General features: G+C 42.7%; 1 protein-coding gene across 1 annotated transcript; it reads left to right on the top strand.

The window, feature by feature from the left end:
• The first annotated feature begins 399 nt into the window (after positions 1–399).
• LOC117137782 lies at positions 400–7,899 on the top strand. The gene is made up of 2 exons (XM_033299407.1): positions 400–448; positions 5,984–7,899. Coding segments are annotated over exons 1-2 (1,284 nt in total). The 5' UTR covers positions 400–446; the 3' UTR covers positions 7,266–7,899.
• Positions 7,900–24,731: the final 16,832 nt, after the last annotated feature.

The following is a 24,731-nucleotide window of genomic DNA, read 5'->3' as shown; positions in this document are numbered from 1 at the left end:
CTCCGCCTAGCTGCCGATCACGCCATCAGCGACAACGACAACGTTCTGCCGACGCCTCTGCCAGACACCCACAGCTTACTTAGGGCTTACTCTAATTCTCAATGTTTAGTTCTTAATTTGAATCCGAAATAAAAGGTCAACCTCGCAAATTGGACTCGTTTAATTTCCACAAAGGAAAAGATTAACTGGCGCCCGAACAGGGACCTGATGAGAAGGAAATCTTGTTAAGTCAGATTAGTACATTAGTACGACTCCATCAGTCCCAAAAACCCCTGTTGCATTCTTTGGTACGCGGATTTACTAAAGGCAACCCATAGGCGGTCTACGTGTTCTGTAAGGTACGACCGCAGAACATCCTCTACGTGTGGGCATCGCAGGATCCCGAGTAACAACGTAAAAAGGACAACATCCGGATCACCAGGAGGAGTAGCCGTATCAAGTTAGCAATGTAAGTAGAGTTAAGTGAATCAGATTACCTAAAACGTAATAAGAAGTCAAGAAAACTAAAATAATTCAAAGTAAAAATAGCGATATGTTAAAAGCAAAAACAAAGTGAAAGTGTTTAAAGAAATTGACGAAAGTTTGTGAATAAAATAAATAAGCGTAAAGCAATAAAATAAAATATCGCTGCACTACCAATAAAAAAAGCAGTATAACAAGCTCAATCTTGCGAATCCCAAGGGACCCTCCAAGGTAAAAGAGCAAAACCAGACACTGGTTTTCAACAATTAAAATAAATTAAATTCACTTTAAACAGAACACAGTTCTTTGATCACGTTCCTTTGCTAAAACTAAATAAAGTAAAATTCGAAACTAAAAGAAATTACAATTCATACGCAACTAAATAGGTTTAAAAAAAATTTTTATGATTCATAATTTAAATTTCAATTAAATAAAATTTTTAATACGCGATTAAATTTTACCATAAAATAATTAAATTAGGAGTAAGTTTCAATATTAACGTGCTATAAAATTTTGCTACTAAACACTATTGATTATTAAGACCTATTTAAATTTTAAATCAAACATAAATTAACTAAATAATTGAACGGATCTATCAACAAATCTTAAGTGACACAATTTAAAATATTTTGTTCCCTCATTCATTTTATACACTTAAATAATTGATTATATTGCTATAACCATACTTAGCTACGCGTAACCATACTAAACAAGTTGACTATTCGATATCACAGTAATTCTTTACCTCAATGGAAATTTCTCCTTATGGCAAATTTCAACAATTTAATTAGACCACTAGTGCTCAACTTAGAAACAGAATCTGAGGCAATAAACCGAACAGAACCTAACGCACCTAATCTAATTCAACAACACGGACAAGTCGCAAGACAACAAACACACCAACAAAACAGAAACATAATGGCACAGCCCGAACAACTAGCCGAAATCGTTCGTCAGATTCTGGCCGAACAACTCCCAACTCTCTTGCATCAAAGTCAAAGCTCTAGCTTTGATTTCGCAAATGTCGAGAACCAGGGTATTAATCCAGAACATCAACATAATTTACAAGATTTAGACAAAGTCCCCGATATTGTAAGATCTTTGCATGATTTTTCCGGTGACCCAGCTGAATTCGGTTCCTGGAAAAGGAGTGTAGATAGAATATTAGAAACTTATGCTCACACCGTAGGTACAGCAAAGTATTTCGGTATTTTGCACACAATTCGAAATAAGATAAAAGGCATCGCAGACATTGCCCTCGATTCTTATAATGTCCCGTTGAACTGGGCAGCAATCTCAAAGTGCTTAACATTACATTACGCAGACAAACGAGATATTTCCACCTTGGAATATCAAATGACAACAATATTCCAAAAGCCCAATCAGACAGTTGAAGAATTCCATCAAGTTGTTTACAGACATTTGTCTCTAATACTCAATAAAATAAGTTGCATGGAATTGGGCAGGGAATCAGAATTGGTTATGACCAAGTTGTACAGGGATAAAGCTTTAGATACCTTTATCCGAGGTCTCCGTGGCGACCTTCCCCGGTTGCTGGGCATAAAAGAACCCACTGACTTGCCATCTGCTTTGCACTTGTGCCTAAAGTTGGAAAACCAGACTTACCGTATCAATCACGCTTCGGGCAAAATTCAACAGAACATTTTTAGAAGCACACCTCAAGGGCCGCCTCCACGCCCACTACCTATACCCAATAATATGGGTTACCAAACCAGACCAATACTACCACCCAGACCCATGCCAGCAGGAGTGTTTAATGCTAACTTTGGACACCCACAATACCGACCAGCACCGAATAATTTTGGGCAACAATTCCGACAAGCTCCGATAGCACAACCCCCAGCACACCAACCGTATCCACCACCTCGTCCAATTGCAACAAAACCCCAACCACGACCAGAGCCAATGGACGTGGACAGAAGCCTTCAATCTAGGCAAATTAATTATATGAACAGGCCTCAATTTGATGCCTCTGGTAAACGACCCCCAATACCTATTACAGATCCAACCAAAAGACAAAGAAATTTTAATATCCAAACTGAAATCGAACAACAAACTGAGGCAGAACAAGGAGCACCGACAATGGCCGATTACGAACAGACTTTAGCAGAACAAAATGAACAGACAGACTATGAACAAACACTTGGTGAATACACAGAAGTGATTGACAGCAATGACCAAGAACCAGAGCATGACTATTCCTATCTCAATTTTTTAGGGTAACTGACTCTTCACTGCCATATTTTGAATGTAAGGTGAGGAGTGGAGAAATCTTAAAAATATTAATTGATACCGGCTCTAATCGAAATTATATTCAACCAAAACATGTCTCAAACCCGTTACCAAACAAAACCATATTCAATGCTGTCTCTGTAGGTGGCGATATAAAAATAACTCATCACAAAAACGCCAATTTATTTAACGATCTGAATACAATAGTTAAATTTTTCCTATTACCAACCCTCAAAACTTTTGACGCGATATTAGGCAATGACAGCTTAAAAGAATTAGGCGCAGTCATTGACACAAAAAACCAAATAATGCATTTAAAAAATGGCTCGAATATTCCCATTAAAGAAAAAAAATTTGAATCAGTCAATGTAATAATACCAAGGTTGGATCACCTTACACACAATCAGCGATTTGAATTAAATCGCTTACTCAAAAATTACCCAACCTTATTTGCCGAACCGGATGACAAACTGACCTACCTCACAAATGTGAAAGCCGAAATACGAATAAATACTGACACACCAGTTTACTCTAGATTTTATCAGTACCCAATGGCTTTAAAAGCTGAGGTTGACAAACAGATTAAAGACCTTTTAGAGAATGATATAATACGACCATCGCGTTCCCCATATAATTCACCTGTGTGGATCGTTCCAAAAAAACAGGATGCTTCCAACGTAAAAAAATATAGACTGGTCATTGATTATAGAAAACTGAATAATGTAACAATAGCTGACAAATACCCTATACCTGACATAAACGGAGTCATTGCACAGTTAGGTAATAACAAGCTTTTTTCCGTTTTAGACCTTAAAAGCGGATTTCACCAAATTCCATTAAAAGAGAAAGATATAGAAAAAACAGCATTTTCCGTAAACAATGGAAAGTACGAGTTTACTAGGCTCCCCTTTGGTTTAAAAAATGCCCCTTCAATATTCCAACGCGCCCTTGACGACATCCTTAGAGAACACATAGGAAACATTTGCTACATTTACATTGATGACATTATTGTTTTTAGCAAAGACGAAGAGTCTCATTGCAAAAATCTGAAAACAATTTTTGAAACACTAAGTGCAGCAAACGTTAAATGCCAACTAGACAAGTGCGAGTTCTTTAAGAACAAAGTAGAATTCTTAGGATTCGTTATATCAGATAAAGGAATAGAGACTAGCCCAACAAAGGTAGAAGCTATAGCTAACTATCCGAGACCAAAGACCTTAAAGGAATTAAGATCCTTCCTTGGGCTATCAGGATACTACAGGAGGTTTATACTGGGCTATGCGACAATGGCCAAGCCACTGACTGATTTGCTTAGAGGGGAAGACGGACGCATTTCAAAGGGAATGTCGGCAAAGAAATTGATTCACTTAGACGATAAAGCAATAAAAGCATTCGAACAGTTGCGCAGTACACTGATATCCAAAGATGTAATACTCCAATACCCAGACTTTGATAAGGAATTCACACTAACGACAGACGCCTCTGACTATGCGATAGGAGCAGTATTATCACAATCCAACAGACCGATTTCATTTATATCTAGAACACTTTCCAAAACTGAAGAACAATACGAAACGGCAAAGAAAGAAATGTTAGCAATACATTGGGCTGTTAATTTCTTCAAGGGATATCTTTACGGTGGTTCAAAGGTCAAAATCTATACCGATCACGAACCACTTACGCACGATTGCAATTGGAAAGGTGGGATAGCTATTAGAAGGTGGAAGTCTTATTTGGATGAATATAATAAAGAATTGCTCTACAAGCCAGGGAAAGAAAATGTAGTAGCAGACGCACTATCGAGGGCACCAAGACAAGTTGAAATTAATTCATTGACAGCAACTCAACATAGCACTCAAAGTTCTAGCCACAATTTGATATCAAATGTTGAATCTCCGATTAATGTTTTTAAAAACCAAATTTTTATACTTAAAGAAGAGCCACCTGACTATAAATTTACCCTTCCATTTCCCACATTCCATAGGCATACAGTATCGCAGCCAACATACTCAGACGATGATTTAATACAAATTTTAAGAAAACATCTTTATCCCACAGTCATTAATGGCATTCACACAACAGAAGATATAATGGGCCAAATACAACGAATTTATCCAGAACATTTTCGATCTTTTAAAGTCAGATTTAGTCAAAACCGGGTAGAAGACATAGTTAATGAAACAGATCAAGACGAACTTATCCTTAAAACTCATAATAGGGCACATAGAAATGCTGAAGAGAATAAAATCCAATTATCCGAAAAATGCTATTTTCCCAAAATGAAATCTAAAATTTTAACATTAGTAAAACAGTGTCAGGTGTGCAAGGAAGGAAAATATGATAGGCATCCCACAAACCCAGAAATAATGGAAACTCCAATTCCTGAGTTTCCGGGACACACAATCCATATAGATATTTTCTCTACAGAAAAAAAACTGGTACTAACGGCAATTGACAAATTTTCTAAACTTGCGCAAGCTAAATTAATAAATTCAAAATCAATAGAAGACATAAGAAAACCCTTACATGACATCCTATTCTATTTTGGCGTACCAAAATACGTCGTAATGGATAATGAAAAATCTTTTAATTCCGCTACAATAACTTTTATGATGAGAGACCAGCTGGGCATACAAATTTTTAAAGCACCCCCTTATAAAAGTTCCGTAAACGGACAAATAGAACGGTTTCATTCTACCCTCGCTGAAATTATGAGATGCTTAAAAACTAAACAGGTACACCGAACTTTTGAAGAACTATTAGATTCAGCTGTCTACGAATACAACTTCACAATTCACTCTGTAACGAAAAAGCGTCCATTAGAAATATTTTTTGGCAGAAATATAACCACTGACCCAGGAGAATATGACAAAAGCAGACAAGATAACATTGAAAAACTGAAATCAAAACAAGCAACAGACTTAAAAAACCATAATGAAAAACGCAATAAGATCAAAGACTATGAGCCAGGGCAAATAGTGTTTATAAAGCAAAACACAAGACTAGGTTCTAAACTTTCCCCACGGTACAAGAAAGAAACAGTAAAAGAAAATAGACATACAACTATTATCACAGAAACAGGAAGAATCGTTCACAAGAGTAACATAAAACAAGAGTAATAATACCCTCTAACTCAGTATTTTTGTCCGTTTGCGGGTATCGATCCGATCGATGAGGGATGAGGGATGAGGGATCGGCCTATACCCGTAAAAAATTAATTCGTTCACTGAATAAATGATTTTTCTTCTTCTCCTTTTCCCCATTACAGGATTTTCTTATTTTTAATGCTTCTGCCATTAGCATTGGCAAATATGGAAATCACTAATTACACCGACGCTCAAACCGTCTCAGTGTACAAAGGATTAGGGAAACTACAAATATCATCAACTAAATTAATCCATCTAATAGACCTAGAACAGCTAGAAACAGAATTGTACAAAATACGAGAACACACAATTAATGACTTAAAAGGAAGCTACCTCTACCATACACTAACACACGAAATAGCTCAGGCATTTACCGCATTAAGTACTCTGACCTCAAAATATCGCAAAGCTCGATCAATCAATTGGATTGGTTCCGCTTGGAAATTTGTGGCAGGAAATCCGGATCATGACGACTTAACTATGATCGAAAATAATTTAAATAGCCTTATAACTAACAATAACGATCAGGTAATAGTTAATAAACAACTGCAAAGTAGAATCAATAATTTAACAACAATCTCAAATATGCTTACGAACTCAATAAAAAAGGATAACAATTTTAACAATGAAATAGCAACGAGTCTGCAAAATCAGGTCAGATTGATAAAAGAAGAAATTGTAAACATTAAATATGCCATTCAATGGGCAAAAATTAACGTAATTAACACACTCCTTTTAAACGAATTTGAACTAAATGAAGTAAATAAAATATTTCAAAAAAACAATATTACCTCTTTATCAATCGAAGAAATGCTAGAATTTGTTGATGTTTCAGTATTACATAATAAAACAGCGATTATCTATATCATCAAAATACCAGAACTAGACCCCACTACCTATCAAGATATGTTGATAAAACCCGTTATAAAAAATAACTTTATTGTACACTTAGAAACGAATGAAATATTCATAGCGCAAAAAGAAATCATTAATGTACCCAAAAACTGTAAAATATCCAATTACTTAAAAATATGTAAAAAAGAAAACACTGTAAATCTAAAACAAACAAAATGTATTGCTAAGTTAATTGAGGGAAAGGAAGCGCTGTGTGACTTCAGTAATGCAGAACATATTCAGAAAATAGAGGAGATCGATGGCAGCTTAATATTACTTAACAACTACACCGGCAACTTAATACACAACAACATAACTTACAATCTAAAAGGAACATACCTGGTTCATTTCTGGAACGATACCGTTCAAATAAATAGCAAGCAATTCAACAATAAAGAAAAATCTATCCTAAAACCCGGAACACCAATAATTCAAATGTCACCCATAGAAGTGGAGAGGTTAAAAATTTTGTCATTGGAATCACATCAAAAACACAAAGCACTTAAATAACGTAACAACACACTCTACCATAAACCGCATCGCGATCTTGTGCTTACTGGGCACCGTCATACTTCTTTCAATAATCTCCAAAATCCACTTTAAGCCCAGAGAGAAAGTAACCATTCAAATTCAACAAGAGCCTCCCACGCTTAATAGTAAACTTAAGCCAAGGCCGATACAGCCCGAATTCAACAATATTCCCTATTTCTAACACCCACTTGAGGACAAGTAGGATCCTGAGGGGGGAGAGTTAACAACAGAAACTTTTGTTACTCCTCTCGACGGCCGATACAATGAACCCTTAGTACTTTTCCTGCAAGAATTGTGCAACAAAGTATTCTAAGAAATACAAGAGTTCAAAAATCCTAAATCAACAATATTATAAACATCCGCCGCGACGAACCCACGCAACACCGAAATTGCAGAGATTGCAATTCGATCCAGTTCAATCGAGTTCAAACCACTCCAATGCTCCGCCTAGCTGCCGATCACGCCATCAGCGACAACGACAACGTTCTGCCGACGCCTCTGCCAGACACCCACAGCTTACTTAGGGCTTACTCTAATTCTCAATGTTTAGTTCTTAATTTGAATCCGAAATAAAAGGTCAACCTCGCAAATTGGACTCGTTTAATTTCCACAAAGGAAAAGATTAACTTATACATATATATAAATATTATTTAATAAAATAATTTTTATTTTTTATTATTTAATATTTATTCGGTGGTAGACTTTTTCACTTATTCTATTGCAATACACTTTTATAATACCTTATCTTCTATTTGAAGCTGTTCACGATCTCGTCCCGATTCAGACTGATCTCCTAATTCTTAATCCTGATCCAATCAACCTCGGTCAGAAGCTTTTCATTTGAAACTTTTTGAACTTTCAATTATGTTAGGATAAGAGATTTATGCTGAAATTATTTCACTGTATTATGAAATTGAAATTTGCTGACTGATGCAGTTTGATTTAAGCTTAACAAGTTGACCATGGCTTGATCTCCAAGTAGAAGTTGTGTTTACTTGAAGTTTGATTATTTATCGGGTGGCTAAGTGTTGGCGACAAAAACAAGGGCAAAGGCAATGCTGCTGAGATTGGAGTTTTTTTTTTTTTTTTTTTCAACTGGGGCAGAGTTTTATATTTACAAAAAAAAAAAAAAAAAAAAATATTACGGCTTTATTATGAATTTCGCTTAAGTGCTTTCTTAATTCTGTTAAAAATTCTTTATCAGTATTAGTTTTTTTTTAGTTATGGTCGTTTTGGTGAGGTTACAAATATACTAGATCCAAATTTTATAATTAGTTATTAGTTTTATTATTACTGTGCTAATTGCATCTGTATCTCCCCGCCCCGTAACGCTATCAGAAAACTCGGGTACTTTCCAGAGAGATGGAAAAAGTCGATCAAAGTAACGATACCGAAGGCAGGAAAGGACCTTTCAGTTTCTTCATCATACAGGCCTATAAGCCTATTGTCTTGTCTTTCGAAACTCTTCGAAAAGTGTCTGATGACCTGGATCACCCCCTACCTGATGACACGTAACCTTATTCCAGCGCATCATTTCGGCTTTCGAGAGAAACATGGAACCATTGAAGTAGTCAATCGAATTTTTTATTTATTTATTTATTTATTTAGAAGCGATGAATCCATACAATGCAGTAACAGTAACATAACAGCGCAATTAACAGATAAATGATAAAACCAAACCTCGCACTAAGCATGTGAGGACTTACAACTATGTCTCATATTTCGAGGGGGTCTTTAGGGTTGTCCAAGAGTTTTGGCGAAACCCTTCCTTTTTAATCTCCCTAGAGGCCTAGCAGGGAGTAAACGTCTAGCAAGTATACTGTGGTGTCGTCTAAGTCTATCACTATATCTGCTGTGGTGGATATCTGCTCTTCCACTGTATGAAGATTCAGATCACGGTGAAGGGTTGTGACACGTACATAGTGTCGCGGATCGAATATTGTTATCGATAGGCTAGTTAGTATTTTTGAGAAGTCCGAATGTGGAAGGATTTGTAAGCCCATATGTGTCTGGGCACATTCTTTTTCGCCATTGTAAATTGCCGGGAAAATTTAGCCTTTCATTGTCGTGTAAGAGTTGGAGGACACACTGCGGTGAGCTAATAAGTTAAGTTAGTTGCAATTGTGAAACATTGAATTCTTCAAGAATAAAACGTGTTCTACTACCACGGATTAGTCTGCCCTTTCTTTCGGGAACCAATGCGTGGGGTAGCCGTTTAAGGCAACTCCATGTGACGCACGACGACAACCTTTTATTCGCAGTCCTAGGGCGACTGCAGAGGCAACTTGCGCTGGAATGACGGTTTAGACGGCCAGCTAGAGAGTTGCCGGAGCTGGAGTGACGGTTTAGACGGCCAGCCAGGATTTGTGTGAGCGCAGCCAGTGCTACGTACCGGCAGAGGAGTCGCAGCCAGCGACAGTGGCGTCGCAGTCAGCGACATAGAGGGACGCAGCCAGCGTCGAACGCCGGTACGAACGAGTCGCAGCCAGCGAAAAGGAGACGCAAGAAGCGTCATTTGTGGAGACCGCAGCCAGCGGTCAGAAGGCGCAAGGAGCGCCAAGCATCCGTGGCCGCAGCCAGCGGCACGAGGCGTCAGAGACGCCGCCATTTTGAAGCTGGGGAAGATGCAGCATTCCCCCAGGAAGAGTGCCCGGCTGAACGGAGGGGAAGCCACCCCTATAACAACAGTGAGTCAGCAGCCAGCCAGTAGTGGAGCAGGAACTCGGACGCGGGTGAATATCACGGCGGTGTCGATTCCTTGCCCGGCCACTACGGTGACTACAGTAGCTTCCCAACCTAGAAGTACTGCTGTCACAGCTGCGAGTTCAGTACCGGAGGTGAACCAGCCCCTCGTGTTGGAACTCATGGAGAGGATCGCAGCGTTGGAGAGGGAGCTGGAGAAGGCTAGATCCTTCACTTCACTAGACACTTGGAAAGTGTGAGCACCGCCAATTGCGCGCCAATCGCAGTTGGCCCAAGCGCAGTTGGCGCCAACAGTGGAGCGTCGGGGCGGCCGCCATTTTGGAGCGGCCAGCCAATACCCACATCTAAGGAGAGGCCTTACATAACGGGGTCGGGTCGGTGCCATACAACGGTGACGGTGCGAGCGGTGCGGCCTGCACGCTGCCGCCATCTTCGAGTGGACCGCCATTGCTAACGACTAGCAACTATTTTGTGGAGCCACTGTGTGCAACAGGCACTGCGCAGACAGCGCATGGACTCGTGCTACCGGGCGTGAGCATCCACAATGCGGCAACAGCATCGCCACTTGTCGGATCCTACGCCGCGACGAAGCCGAGTGGAATCCAGGGAGCATATGGGCCAAGGAAGCTTCCGGACTTGCCTATATTTGGAGGGCAGCCCGAGGAGTGGCCGATCTTCAGCTGTGCGTTCGTGGAGACGACCCGAGCGTACAACTGCACGGACCTGGAGAACGACCAGAGGTTGTTGAAGGCGCTGAAGGATGAAGCGCGCGAGGCAGTGAAGGCGCTATTGATTCATCCAGGGAATGTCAGCGCCGTGATGGAGCAGCTGCGCTTTAGGTTCGGCCGACCGGAGCAGCTTATACGCAGCCAGCTCAACAACGTGCGAGAGGTGCAGCCAATTTCGGAGCATAATTTGGCGAAGATCATTCCCTTCGCAACCCGAGTGAGTAACCTCGCGGCCTTCTTGCAGTCAGCGAAGGCGGAGCAACACCTGGGGAACCCAACACTCACGGAGGAGCTTGTGGCCAAGCTGCCAACGAGCAAGCGAGTGGACTGGGCCAGGCATGCTGCAACGATTGCGCCCTTTCCCACTGTAGTCCACTTCAGCGCGTGGCTACAGGAGTACGCAAACGTGGTGTGCACGGTTTTGGACGTCGAGGGAAAGGAGCCGAGGCGTCGACTTCTCCATGCAAGCGTCGACTATAATGAATGCGATCAACAGGATGATCGGCATGGAGGTTGTCCCATCTGTGGAGGACAGCATGGAATATTGAACTGCAGAAAATTTATTGCAGCTTCGCCAAAGGAAAGGTGAAGAGGCATCGGCTCTGCTTCAATTGCCTGCGAAGCGGGCACACGGCTAGATCCTGCTATACGCAAGGTGAGTGCCAGATTAATGGATGCCGAAGGGAGCATCACCGTCTGCTACATGGTGCGGACGAGGAGCGAAGGCCGCTGCAGCGAGGTGCCTTCAGACGCCACGAAGGGAACCAGCAGCCAGCAGTTTCCAGACGCAGCCCGGCCAGGAGGCCTTCGCTACGAGATGGTCACGGGGACCAGGAGAGGAACCGGCAGCCAGCCGTTCCCAGCAACAGCCTGGAGAGAGGAGCTCCGCGTGAAGCGGGAGCGCCCATGCAGAGGAATTTGAGCTGCGTTGACGCCGAAGGAGGCCATCTACTGTTCCGTATACTGCCGGCTACGCTGTACGGAGCGGGGCGAAAGGTGGATACGTATGCGCTCCTAGATGAGGGATCCTCCGTCACGATGATCAATGACGAACTACGAAGGGATCATGGAGTGCAAGGAGAGCGTCGGCAGCTAAATATCCAATGGTTTGGAGGTAAGGCAACCAGAGAGCCTACCAACGTGGTGAGTCTGAAGATAAGTGGAGTTGGAAAGCCCACTCGCCATGTATTGAGAAACGTTTATGCCGTTTCGAGTTTGAGTTTGCCGATGCAGACATTGAGCCGACGAGATATCCAGGGCGTGCACAGGGATCCGCGTCTGCCGATGAAGCCTTACAGCAACGTGGTGCCGAAGCTGCTCATCGGCCTGGATCACGGACATCTGGGGTTGCCACTTAGGACGAGGCGGTTTGCTCGAGAGGGACCGTATGCGGCCGCAACCGAGCTGGGCTTGGTTGTGTTTGGGCCTGTAAGTGGGCAACCGACCACGCCGTCACCGAGGTCCTGCCTACTTGCCGTGACAGTGGATGACGCGATGGAGAAGATGGTGGAGGACTATTTCGACATATAGAACTTTGGAGTGAAGACCGCGCCGCCGGTCGCAGCCAGCGACGATGTTCGGGCCCGAAGGATACTCGAAGACACCACGGTGAAAGTGGGGCGTCGCTACCAGACGGGATTACTCTGGAAGGACGACCACGTTGTGCTGCCACCGAGCTATGAGATGGCGTACAGGAGGCTGGTCGACGTCGAGAAGAAGATGAAGCGCAACAAGCCGTTGGCGCAGGAATACGATCGGATTATAAAGGATTACGTGTCTAAAGGATACGCGAGGAGGCTGCAGCCGGAGGAGGTCACGGTAAGAAGCGATCGCCTATGGTATTTGCCACATTTTGGTGTCGAAAACCCAAACAAGCCCGGCAAGGTACGGCTTGTGTTTGATGCTGCAGCCAAAGTTGGAGGAACCTCGCTAAACTCGGAGCTGGACAAAAGGCCTCAGCACTATAAGCCTTTGCCAGCTGTGCTCTTTCATTTCAGAGAGGGAGCCGTCGGAGTCTGCGGTGACATCAAGGAGATGTTCCACCAAGTGCTGATCCGACCCGAGGATAGATGTTCCCAACGATTCCTCTGGAGAGATGGCGACGACGAGAGAGATCCGGATGTCTATGATATGAACGTAATGACGTTTGGAGCAGCCTGCTCGCCGAGCGCTGCGCTTTACGTGAAGACTATGAATGCCCTGAAGTATCGGGATTCGGATCCGAGAGCGGTCAAGGCCATCACCGACTACCATTATGTCGATGACTATGTGGACAGTTTCGCTACAGAGAGCGAGGCTATCAGCGTATCTACCCGAGTGAAGGAGATACACAAGGATGCTGGATTCGAATTATGCCAGTTTTCATCCAGCTCACCCACCGTGGAGACGGCTTTAGGACCTGGTCGAGTCAAGAGCGTCGGATGGGGTGAGGCTGAAGAGAAGATCCTCGGAATGCGTTGGCAAGTTGGCAAGCAACAGATGACTTCAGATTCAACGTGGAGTATCATCGAGTGCCAAGCAGCGTCCTGAGTGGAGATCGAGTCCCTACGAAGAGGGAATATTTGAGCCTGGTGATGTCAACGTTTGATCCCCCAGTGGGGACGAACCACTACCGGAGGAGTCAAGCAAAGCCTTTGCGATTTGGCGCAAAGAGATGGACGCCGTGGGACAGTTCCGATGTCCGCGCCATTATTTTGGGCGTGGAGCAGTCCGGGCCATAGAGTTGCACGTCTTCGTGGATGCTAGTCAGGCAGCATTCGCGGCGGTGGCCTATTGGAGGGTCACATATGAGGACGACGACGTGCAGGTGAGCTTCGTGAGTGCGAAGACGAAGTGTGCCCCAATGAGAACGATGACGATCCCACGGCTGGAGCTACAGGCAGCAGTTCTTGGAACCAGGCTGATGAACACTGTCAAGGAGGAGCACAGTGTGGTCATCACGGACCTGGTGTTATGGACGGACTCTAAGACGGTGCTGAGATGGATCGGCAGCACCCACCGCCGGTATAAGCAGTTTGTTGGCAACCGAGTGGCGGAGATTTTGGAGTCGTCGAAGGTTTCCCAATGGAGATGGGTGCCTACAGCCGACAATGCGGCTGATGATGCGACGCGGTCGCAGAAAGGAGTCGACCTTAGCCAGGAATCCTGGTGGCTATTAGTTAGGTGACTATCTGTCTCAAGGCAAATTTTTTTTTTTTTTTTTTTTTTTGGATGTATTAATTTAAAAGATCCGAATCCAAGTCCCAGCTTTGTGTTATACCATAGTTGCTAGGTGGTCGGGTATACCATGATACAATGCGAAGTCTATGCAGGAGGGCGTATGACTGTACACGTACGGGTACCTTGTCGGAGAGCCAGTTGCGAGGATCTTAGCTCCAGTCACGGACAAGGCTTCTGCTAGTTTCCGCCCGCGAGGTGAACTGTAAGTGTCGCCCCAAAGCCAGTGGCGGGCATTCCAGTCGCCACCTACCAGGCGCGTATTATGTCAGTAAAATGCCTTTCCTCGATTCTAGTACTTGGGGAGCAGTAAATGGCGCTAAACTGCAGGTCCCCCAGTCCTGTGGCTACTTTTACTGATGACAATTGTATGTGGCGTGTCTCAATGACCCTTTGTGGAAAGTGACGAACACCGCTACTCCGCCAACACTATTATTATTAAGGGATGGTCTATAAGCTGGATAGTACGTATATCCATATATCTTCACAGTTTCCCCTCTTTTAAGTCTAAGTTCAATCACAAGAAGAATGTCTACCTTATTGTTGTGCGCGAACAGCTCAACATCTTTGGCTTTTCTTAAAATGCCGTTAGCATTCCAAATAAGAATCTTTAGTTTATTCATTGGGAGGCTGAGACGTTGTTAAAGAGCTGGGGGTTAAGTTCACTCCTAGCCCATTCTTTTAACATATTCGCTAGTTCAAGAACCATTTTTTCAAGCTTTTCCAGTCTTGATTGGTTTGGCTTTTATACTGTAGTTGTTCTTGCTGCTGCTGTTGCAACCACATAAGAAACTGCTGGTGTTGTTGTTGTTGGATCTGCTGTTGCCATTCCAGAAACTGTTGTTGTTGCTGTTGTAAGAATACTTGCACATCAGATGAGTTATTCTGCTGTGTATTCGATCGATGTTGCTGCAATATTTGTTTCGCTTGTGAGTTGTTTAGGCGTTGACGCTGGGCTGGTCCATCCTTGGAGGGCGCTATATTTGGGAATCCTTTTACTACTGCAGCATAGGATACTGCTCTGTTTCCGCCAGTGCCTATAGATGGTTGGCTTTGGGCCAAATTAAGCTGTGGTTGTGTTGGTAGCTGATGTACTGTTGATTGCGTGTTGTTCTTGCGGTTCTTGCGGCAAGGCAGGAAGCTCTTGCTGGTCTCTAGAAGATTGATGATGATTGTTCATATTTAACCTGTTCGCATTTCTTGCAGGCCGATAGAAAGAAGAAGCGAAGAAGCTCCACATACTTTAGGCAACCTTTAAAGCTAGCCGTATGATTTTGAGAGCAATGGCAACATGTGGGCAGCGCATCTATCGGTCGGGTGCATTGCATGGTTTGGTGATTTTCGCCACATCTGGCACAATTTCTTTTTAATCCGTATTTTCTGTCGGCAAAGGGTCTTCACATGGTAAATTACATTAATTTTTGCACAGGGCTTTATATTAATAAAAAAGATGTTTAGTTTTTCGTCCTTATTAGTCCTAGAACTAGGGTTGTGAATGTGGAGTACTTCGTAGCCTAAACATTTCAGATCGGCGGTTATGTCTTTGTTTGATGTACTGTGATGTAAGTCCCTTATTACAATTCTCTGTGGTTTATCTGTCAGCATTTGATAAGTGTGAAACTGAATACCAATGTCATCCATATGGCTTACTATTTCCCTGTAAGTGTCACTGTCTTTTGGACATATTCTGACCGTTTCCCCTTGATTAGCTTTGACGACAACGTTATCTAAGCTTGTCTTTTCTTTTATAATCTCAAACAGATCATTCAAGTTACTAATATTAACAACAATTTGTGGTGGTTTTTTGTGAACATTAAGTTGATTGGTTGTATTGGATGGTTCCTGAAAGTTTCGCCTAGTACTGGAACCATCAAGTTGAGAATCATTCATATGGGCACTGTCAATATCAGCACCCTCTATCATCATGCCTTCCACGCTATCTTCGTTAGTAAAAATATCCGTGCCAATCGAATAACATCAGAAATACGAACTGCTTTCGAAAAACGCGAATATTGCAGAGGAATCTTTCTGGATGTCTCCCAGGCATTTGACAAGGTCTGGCTAAATGGTTTAATGTTTAAAATCAAAGCAATGCTCCCCCAAAACACCCACAAACTCTTGAAGTCGTATCTCTACAATACAGCCTTTGCTGTGAGATGTAACTCTGATATGTCCAATGACCACGCTATAAACGCTGGAGTTCCCCAAGGCAGCGTACTTGGACCTACCCCATACGTCCTTTATACAGCAGATACACCCACAACGACGACACAGCGATTAAGTCGATCCAAATGTCCTCTACAAGCAACAACTCAACTCTCTCGTCACTTAGTGGCTGTGGAGAAGTGTATATCTGATTGGCGAATCAAAATAATCGAACAAAAATGTAAGCAAGTAACATTCATACTCAACCGGCAAGACTGCCCTTCGATCACTTTGAACAACACCGTACTCCCGAAAGCAATCGAAGTTACTTATCTTGTAGTGCACCTCGACCGAAGGCTCACTTGGCGTAGGCACATCGAAGCCAAAAGAACACATCTGAAGCTTAAGGCTAGTAGTCTCCATTGGCTTATCAACTCACGGTCATTCCTCTGTCTTGACCACAGGGTCTTACTCTACAATTCCGTATTAAAACCAATTTGGACATACGGCTCCCAACTATGGGGAAGTGCCAGCAGTAGCAACATAGATATCAGGCACCATGGCAAAGGGCTCTGTCCAAGATACTGAGAACAATCACTGGGGCACCATGGTATATCCGAAACGAAAATATCCAAAGAGACATTAACATCATATCTGTCAGAGAGGAAATTACTCAACAAAAACAGAATTACATAAGGAAATTAACTTCACATTCTAACCATCTTGCGAGAAGTTTATCGCGGGCTTGTGACCAATCCCGTCTTCGCCGCAACGACCTTCCGACTCATCGCTGATTATTAGGTCCGTTCTTCAAGAATACAGTTCAAAAGACTGTTCAAAGCAGTACATAATTTAGATTTGTAAACTTATTGTTAGTCTCATAATTTCTCAGAAGATCCAATAAATAAAGTAAAGTTAAATAAAAAAAGAATGGGTAATCTACAATACGTTGGGGAGCTCTCACATATACATTCGCACCGATAGGCTCATAGGTAGGGTGGGATAAGAAGCGATCTCTACGAACAATATCCTTGTAGAAGCGGAATCCTTGTAGGGTGCAATAGCAATTTTAGGTCCCGATTCAGACGACACCCCGCACGTAAAATAAATAATACGCAAGGATTTTCTATAAAAGTCGTATAGATCTTTGAGGCTGAAATGTTTAACGAACCCCGCCACAAGCTGTTTGATTAGCTGATTTTTTAAGGAAACTGAATCAAGGTCGTCGGTCCGAAGAACAAGAAAACAATAACGGAATGTCCCCGAATGGGATGTTAGGTTCCTACTCAGCAAAAAGAACGAATCGTGTGGCACGCTACACAGCTCATTGGGATCTCACGACTATCACTTCGAGGCAGTCCGCTTGCCATTTGGAGTGGCAATGATACACACTTTGTCGGTGCAAAGAGCGTGTTTGCCGAGCCGCGATGAGATCGATTTTAAGTTCATTTCTCCGCGTCCCACACACTTCGGTGGTTTATGGGAGGCTTATGTTAGGTCTGCTAAATTTCACTAAATTTCGTAAGGTATACATCTTAGCCATCAAAGAATTAAGAACTCTGACGTATGAGTTTCTGCCATCCTTAACTCTGTCCAATTAAAAAAAAAATTTTAAAGTCTTTAGTCTCTTAATTATCGCAATAAATGGTCTTTGCCCTTGGGAAGAAGTTCATGAGCTGAAGCAGCACTGGCTTCAGGTCTGCAATAGTTCTGGAGACGATGTTCAGGCACCAGGTTGCCAGCAAGAGGCGTATTTGCATCTTGGGATCTTGGTAAGCCGCTCACCTCTCCAACATAACGAGAATATATATTAGAAGTGGTTGTAAAAATAATTACATTCGTACTGTTCGTCTTTCAGTAGTCCTCACTGCCCCACAAGCAAAGATGTCGCTTGATCGTAAAACGATCGGGCAATGCTTCAGCCACATTCCCTACTCAATACGATCCCCTTTTATTAAGGCTTTCCGTTAAATGTTAATGTCTGTCACCGTTTCTGACCTAGTCCACTTCTCGGGTAGCACCCATCTTGAAAATGTATATCTACTCATTTTGTTGTAGTTAAATTAATAACATATCATTATTGATTTATATATTATATATTATTATACATTTTATATATTGCTGGCTAGTGTCATGTGTAAAATGTAATTAAAGGCTAATATACAAAAGCTCCACGATGTTGAAAACAATGGTTTTAACGAAGAATATCGAATTCAGTACCAAGCAACGGTGCACAAGTCAACAAAATTTGTAAGCTTTTCAGGAGAACAAGCGCAAGTGCAAAAAATATTTTTATCGTAAAAAAAGATAAGCAAGGTTGGCACGAAAATATATGTATATATTGTAGCGCTTGTGGCAGCTAGTGTCGGCAGCGTCATCTATGGAGGTAAGAAGGTTTGGGGCCACCATCTATGTTCGGTTCCCAGAACTAAAATTGGGGCAGAAGAAGAATTCTACGGGTCGAGAATTTCGGATTCAAAGAGGCAACAGAGCTGATTGTCAGTTCCATGGGAATGGCGGTGGGACTTAAAGAAAGATAGATGGGTTCGGCCGGCATCCGAAGGCCAAGATGGTTTTCTTCCATTTCTGACGGTCTGACGAAGCAGTGAGACGGAAAAGTTTTTTTTGGTTGGCCATCGAAAAGTGAAAACAATTCAAATTATCATCGAGGCGCTGGATTCGGAAAAAAAGGGTAAGCGAGTGCTGGGGGAAATTTAGGTTGAGATATCTAAAACATAATTTAAATACAATGTAGACGCAGTGCTGAAATATTAACACCGTGATCAACTGGGTCCAGGACAGGAGGCCTTGAGGCCCGGGAAAGTGAAAATCATACATTTAAATGAAATTATGAAAAACTGGCATGCATTTGTGAGGGTCGCCGCTGATTTTTTTTAGAAAATATCAAGGTTCGAAAGAAAGAGCGATACATCCGCCGGTCTCCGAAGTTCGCCAAAAAAATTCGCGACCGACCGCAATTTTTGGCTCGATGCAATGCAAAGAATTTGCTTAAGAGAACTTAAGAGCAGCGTCATATTCCTGGCTCCCGCCCGCGTTCTAAGCTTCCAAACGGTTCGGGAAAAGAACACGGCGATCGAGCTGATTAGTTCCCGGAGACTGGCCCAAAGCAATGGACACGGCTTTTGTGGCATTATAGTCTTTATTAATATCGTGTTAATATCGATGCGTCGTAAGAAATCTTAAGGCCAAGTTGGCGAACGCGAAGGGATAGTCCGGTCCGAAGTAATGAGTTAATTTAAGTTAAATTCTTAGTGTTTTTTATATGTTGTAAGGAACTGATTTTCTTATTTCTCTCGCTACGGATTGCAGCGGCTAGCTCAGAGAGTTTGTGCGTTCGTCCCACCAAATTTATGATTTGTGTGATTGCTCGACCAAGGAAAAGCAATGGGTTCATAATATAGCCGTTTATTCTACCGTTTCATATATAATTTCTTCAGAGATCTTACTACTCCTGCGGCGCTTCTCCTGCAACGCCTTGCCTCCGGGGTATTGCTTGCTCCTTGACGCGGACGACGAGTCGGCCCGGCCGGGACTAGTATGTTATGGGGCAGGGTGTATCGTCCTTGGGCGAGGCAACGCTCGTCCTGGGACCACCTTTGCCGACCACTGACTCCACTGTCCTTCTCGAACCCGCTACGTCGCTGTCGTCTCCTCTGGAAGACCACCCGCCGGTCGGTCTGGGCTTAGGATGTTATGGGGTAGGGTGTATCGTCCTTGGGCGAGGCAACGCTCGTCCTGGCACCACCTGTACCGACCACTGACCCCACTGACCCTTACGGACACGCCAGGTTCTTGCCTTCCCTTCTTAAGGTCCTTCTGCCGGCCGGAACGGATTTAGGATGTTATGGTGCAGGATGTATCGTCCACGGGCGAGGCAACGCTCGGCCTGGGACCACCTTTGCTGGCCACTGACTCCACTGATCCTTACGACACGCCAGATCCTTCTCCTCCACTCCCAGGATCTCCACTTGCTTGCGGTGATCGTCCTCCCGCGTCCTTCGGGCTTCTTGCCGCCCGATGCTTGCACTGTTACTTTCCTTCTGACTTGACCGCGCGTTCACACTTCCGAGCTCCTTCCGTTAACACTCCGACGCTCGTCCTCTTTGTGCACGCACCGTTACCGGTCGACCTATGGTCAACTCGAGTCCAAGGTCCAGAGCGGTACCGTTAGTTCACGGTGCGTCTTCTTTGTGCCTGTCCGACATCCGCACCGTTACCGTTCGAATGCGAGGCGCCGAATTTAATTTAGCCCGTGCACACGCACATATGTCTGAAAAGAAATATATGTTTATTTTTAATTGAGGTACAAAATTGTCTTTCCCCTCTGGAATTATTTCATCCAAATTAAGTATTTATTTTGAGGGAAATCGAAAGCTGTGAATGGAAATATTATTATTTGCGGTCTGAATTTTATTAAGTCTCAATTAACATGTATGATAGCTGTGAGAAATTTTATTCATGCTAATATACTCCTTTTTATAATGTTTTGAAAAACTAATTTGTTTGCCTATGACTAGGAGGTATTCCCTGGGGAATTCCCTGGGCCGGGTAGCAGGGATTTTCCCCTAAAAAATTTTAGGTGTCAGAATCGCTTTCAGCGCCGTCTTCGATCTGTGCCACAGCGCCGTTGGCGGCTTGGGTTATATGATTGACCCTTTTTTGCCTTTTCTTACCGTTTTAGCAATCGGACATGGCCGACCGCCTGTTGACGCCAACGGAGGCCTGGATTGTTTAAGACAGCGAAGGTTCCACCTCCATTGGTTCTGGGGCACCGGCGCGTGTTTGCTGCTCGGCATTTCGCTGCCTACTGAAGTGTGGGTTCTTTGACCCGCTTGCCTGCGCTTGTGCTTGTTAGGGCGGTTGACTCGCTGCTGGGCATTTGCCTTGGATTCTATTTCCTCCACGCTCCTCGCGAAGCTGGCAGCGAATGCTTATCTTCCGTGGTTCAATTCTAACTCTTGTGCGAGCGCCAGAGCTGACGGCAAGTCCCTTGGCTTTGCTGAGAATAGCACATCTGTGAGACTACTCTCGAGTCCCGACTTTTTGCTGACTTCATCGTAATATTGCAGTAGGGACATGCTGACTTGTCTCAGCGTGCCCAACTCTTGCTTGATTACGTGAAGTGGACGTTTGTCACTGTATGTGAAGTCGAGGCGACTTATAATCGCGTCAAAGTTAAGTACTGTGCCGAAAAAGGACAGAACAACATCCGCGGCCGCCATTGATTTTGTTTCTTATAATTAAAACCGCTTGATAATGGCGTGAGCAGCCATCGTACGGCCTTAAAATACGGTAGGCTGAGAGAGTCACCTGTCTCCATGAAACATATGATTCAAGTGCGCCTGCAAACTCAGGCAAATATTTGACGGCATCCAATGACTCATCGCAGCGAATATCATTACAACGATTGAGGACGGAGGCAACAAGGTGGCAAAATTCCACGGATCGTATTACGTTGAACGATAAAACAAAACGGACAAGACAAAGGCAGACGGAAAAATTTCGTGTTTTTTTTTTATTTAAATAATTCTTGCTGCCAATAGTATATTATTTTTCGTCAACCTAATCCACCACTACTTTCACGCGTCGTTGTGTGTGTTAAAACTTCTTACTGTTAAACTCTATCTTAAGAAAGACACTTGCAAAAACTGTATTTTAATATTAATTTTTAATTCGCAGATTCCCGCGCAGCCGTCTCCGCTGTCCAGATAGCTTGCGCGCTGATCTGGGTACAATTCGCTGCCCGAAGAGCTCCAGCGGGTTCAGTGAAACGTGAAATTAAATTTGCGCTAAAATAGCGCTCCTCAGCCAACCGTACTCAAGAGGCGAGGTTAATGACGTTGTCGCTGAGTCGCCTGCGTTGACGTAGGTCAGCAGCAGCCACTTGTCGGATTGCTCTGTTGCACGCACTTGTCATTAATGTTAGCACTTTAGCCCTGTTGACGTGGCTGAGTTTGATTCACTTGTAGTTAAAAGTAATTTTTTAGCACTGTCAAGTACCACTACTTGGGCGCCAATTAACCAGTTTCCTGGTATGTTATGTTTTTAGTATTTTACGCCGGTTTCCGCAAGCTGGTGGCTTCACAATAAATACACGACGGAGTAACTTTTAAAAAACTCTTTATGGAGCAGAGAAAGTGCTGCTGCTTATGAGGGTAGAAAAGAACTAAATACACAAATGCAAAAATTTAAATTAAGAGCTAAAATGAAAACGAAACGTATTGTTGCGATTTCATATTTGTAGCGGCCACGCAAATAAGCAGTGTTTGCCGGCTACGTAACGACATCCGGTCTAATGCTTACATTGGAGAATGTCGTTGTTGCCGTATTTCACATGCTCGCCGTAGCGGTGTTAACTTAAGGTAACTTATATAATTTCGGCAATAAGCAACCTAATCAAAAATCAAACTTTTGTAAACTGCTCCTATGGGAGTTTAACTGCGTCGAGGAAATAGATTAGGATACATTCACACTTTATATAATTTGCTAGAGTACGTCGTTAACCCAACGTGAAAAGGCCTTTATCGCAGTTGCAGCGACAGGATGAGTGCATAATATGTAAGCCTGACCTTGTTCCTCATAAAATCAAGACAATAAATAACCCGAATTTGAACATAAAATGCCAACAAGGAAACGGTTATCCATGTTAGTCTAACCAAGATTTTTGAATTTCTTTTTTTTTCCGTTAGGTAAATACCAAGGCACTGCACGTTGAAGTCGCTAAGATAAAAAATGAACTATATTTAGCATGGAAATTGTAATTTAAGATGGCTTTACTTTTGTCATAAGTATTGTACTTTTCTATAAGTTTAATAGTATGCCACAAGAAATTGCATGCCTATGAATTAGATGTGGCTGAGGATGTAGGTTTAAACATGAATTGATACCGTTTTGGACATGAAAACATATGTCCTTTATATTATGAAGTAGTAAAGGAAAACCTCTCCTTCACAGTAGAATGGGTAATCTACAATACGTTGGGGAGCTCTCACATATACATTCGCACCGATGGGCTCATAGGTAGGGTGGGATAAGAAGCGATCTCTACGAACAATATCCTTGTAGAAGCGCAATTCATGTAGGGTGCAATAGCAATTTTAGGTCCCGATTCAGACGACACCCCGCACGTAAAATAAATAATACGCAAGGATTTTCTATAAAAGGCGTATATATCTTTGAGGCTGAAATGTTTAACGAACCCCGACACAAGCTTTTTGACTAGCTGATTTTTTAAGGAAACTGAACCAAGGTCGTCGGTCCGAAGAACAAGAAAAGAATAACGGAATGTCCCCGAATAGGATGTTAGGTTCCTACTCAGCAAACACAACGAAACGTGTGGTACGCTACACAGCTCATTGGGATCTCACGACTATCACTTCGAGGCAGTCCACTTGCCATTTGGAGTGGCAATGATACACACTTTGTCGGTGCAAAGAGCGTGTTTGCCGAGCCGCGATGAGATCGATTTTAAGTTCATTTCTCCGCGTCCCACACACTTCGGTGGTTCATGGGAGGCTTATGTTAAGTCTGCTAAATTTCACTAAATTTCGTTGGGTATACCATCAAAGAATTAAGAACTCTGACGTATGAGTTTCTGCCATCCTTAACTCTGTCCAATTTGAAAAAATTTTGAAAGTCTTGAGGTGCTAACTAAAGGTTTCCAGCTACAGACAATTTCCTGAGCCGGACATCACTCTCTTTCGCGACCGCCTGAGCAGATAGCAACGGGTGACCCAGATGCAACAACACAGATGGAGCTGCAAGTATTTGACCCTTCTATAAGAGAGAAGTAAGTGGCATCAAGGTTGGAAACATAGTTTTGCTGAAGGATGACAACATTTCACCCTTGAGATTTAAATATATATATTTAATATATGTGTATATATATATATTGGAGCCAAGCTTTCGCTTATTCAGTCACATCTCCGAATAAAACAATGCATGCATATGCATTAATATAACCTATTTGTGCGTTCTTATTAATTATAGCCATAAGGATTGCATATGTATTTGTTGTTATATTATTGAAATTATAGTGACGTATTTGCGCCACTCAAACCGACCAATTTCATTAATTCAATGAACAATAAAGCACTTAATTGGTTCCCGTAATGTATGCCATCTGCTCAGTATGCGTTTTAATAAACAAATTCTCTGGCAACGATAAACAAATTCTTTTGCAACGGTACTTAGCCATTCATGTAAACAAATCACCAAGGCTAACCTAAATAGTTTTCCCTGCTCTCTCTCCTCAACTGAAGAATCCAAGAGCAATTCTCCACTAAGCATCCAAAAACAAATTCTTTGGCAACGGCACTTAGCCATTCATGTAAACAAATCCCAAAGCCTAAACGAAGCAGTTTTGCCTGCTCTCTCTGAGGCTCAAGTTAAGGCTTTAAGGCTTCTCCTCAATTTCACTTACATTTAAATTTCAATCTTAAGCAAGAATTAAACAAGAAGCGGTCTGGTTACATTAATAGTCTTGTTATTTTGAAAAAACGTTGATTTCAGCTTCGGACTAAGTTTGTATACGAAACGGTTCATTTAATAGATTTAAGCCGATTTGTTGTGGCCTTTTATATGTAACTATATATATATATTATATTTTTAATTTATAGTAATTTACTTTTTA

This window comes from Drosophila mauritiana, chromosome 2R (assembly GCF_004382145.1).
Source record: "Drosophila mauritiana strain mau12 chromosome 2R, ASM438214v1, whole genome shotgun sequence".
NCBI lineage: Eukaryota > Metazoa > Arthropoda > Insecta > Diptera > Drosophilidae > Drosophila > Drosophila mauritiana.
This window is presented reverse-complemented; position numbering and strand designations above follow the sequence as displayed.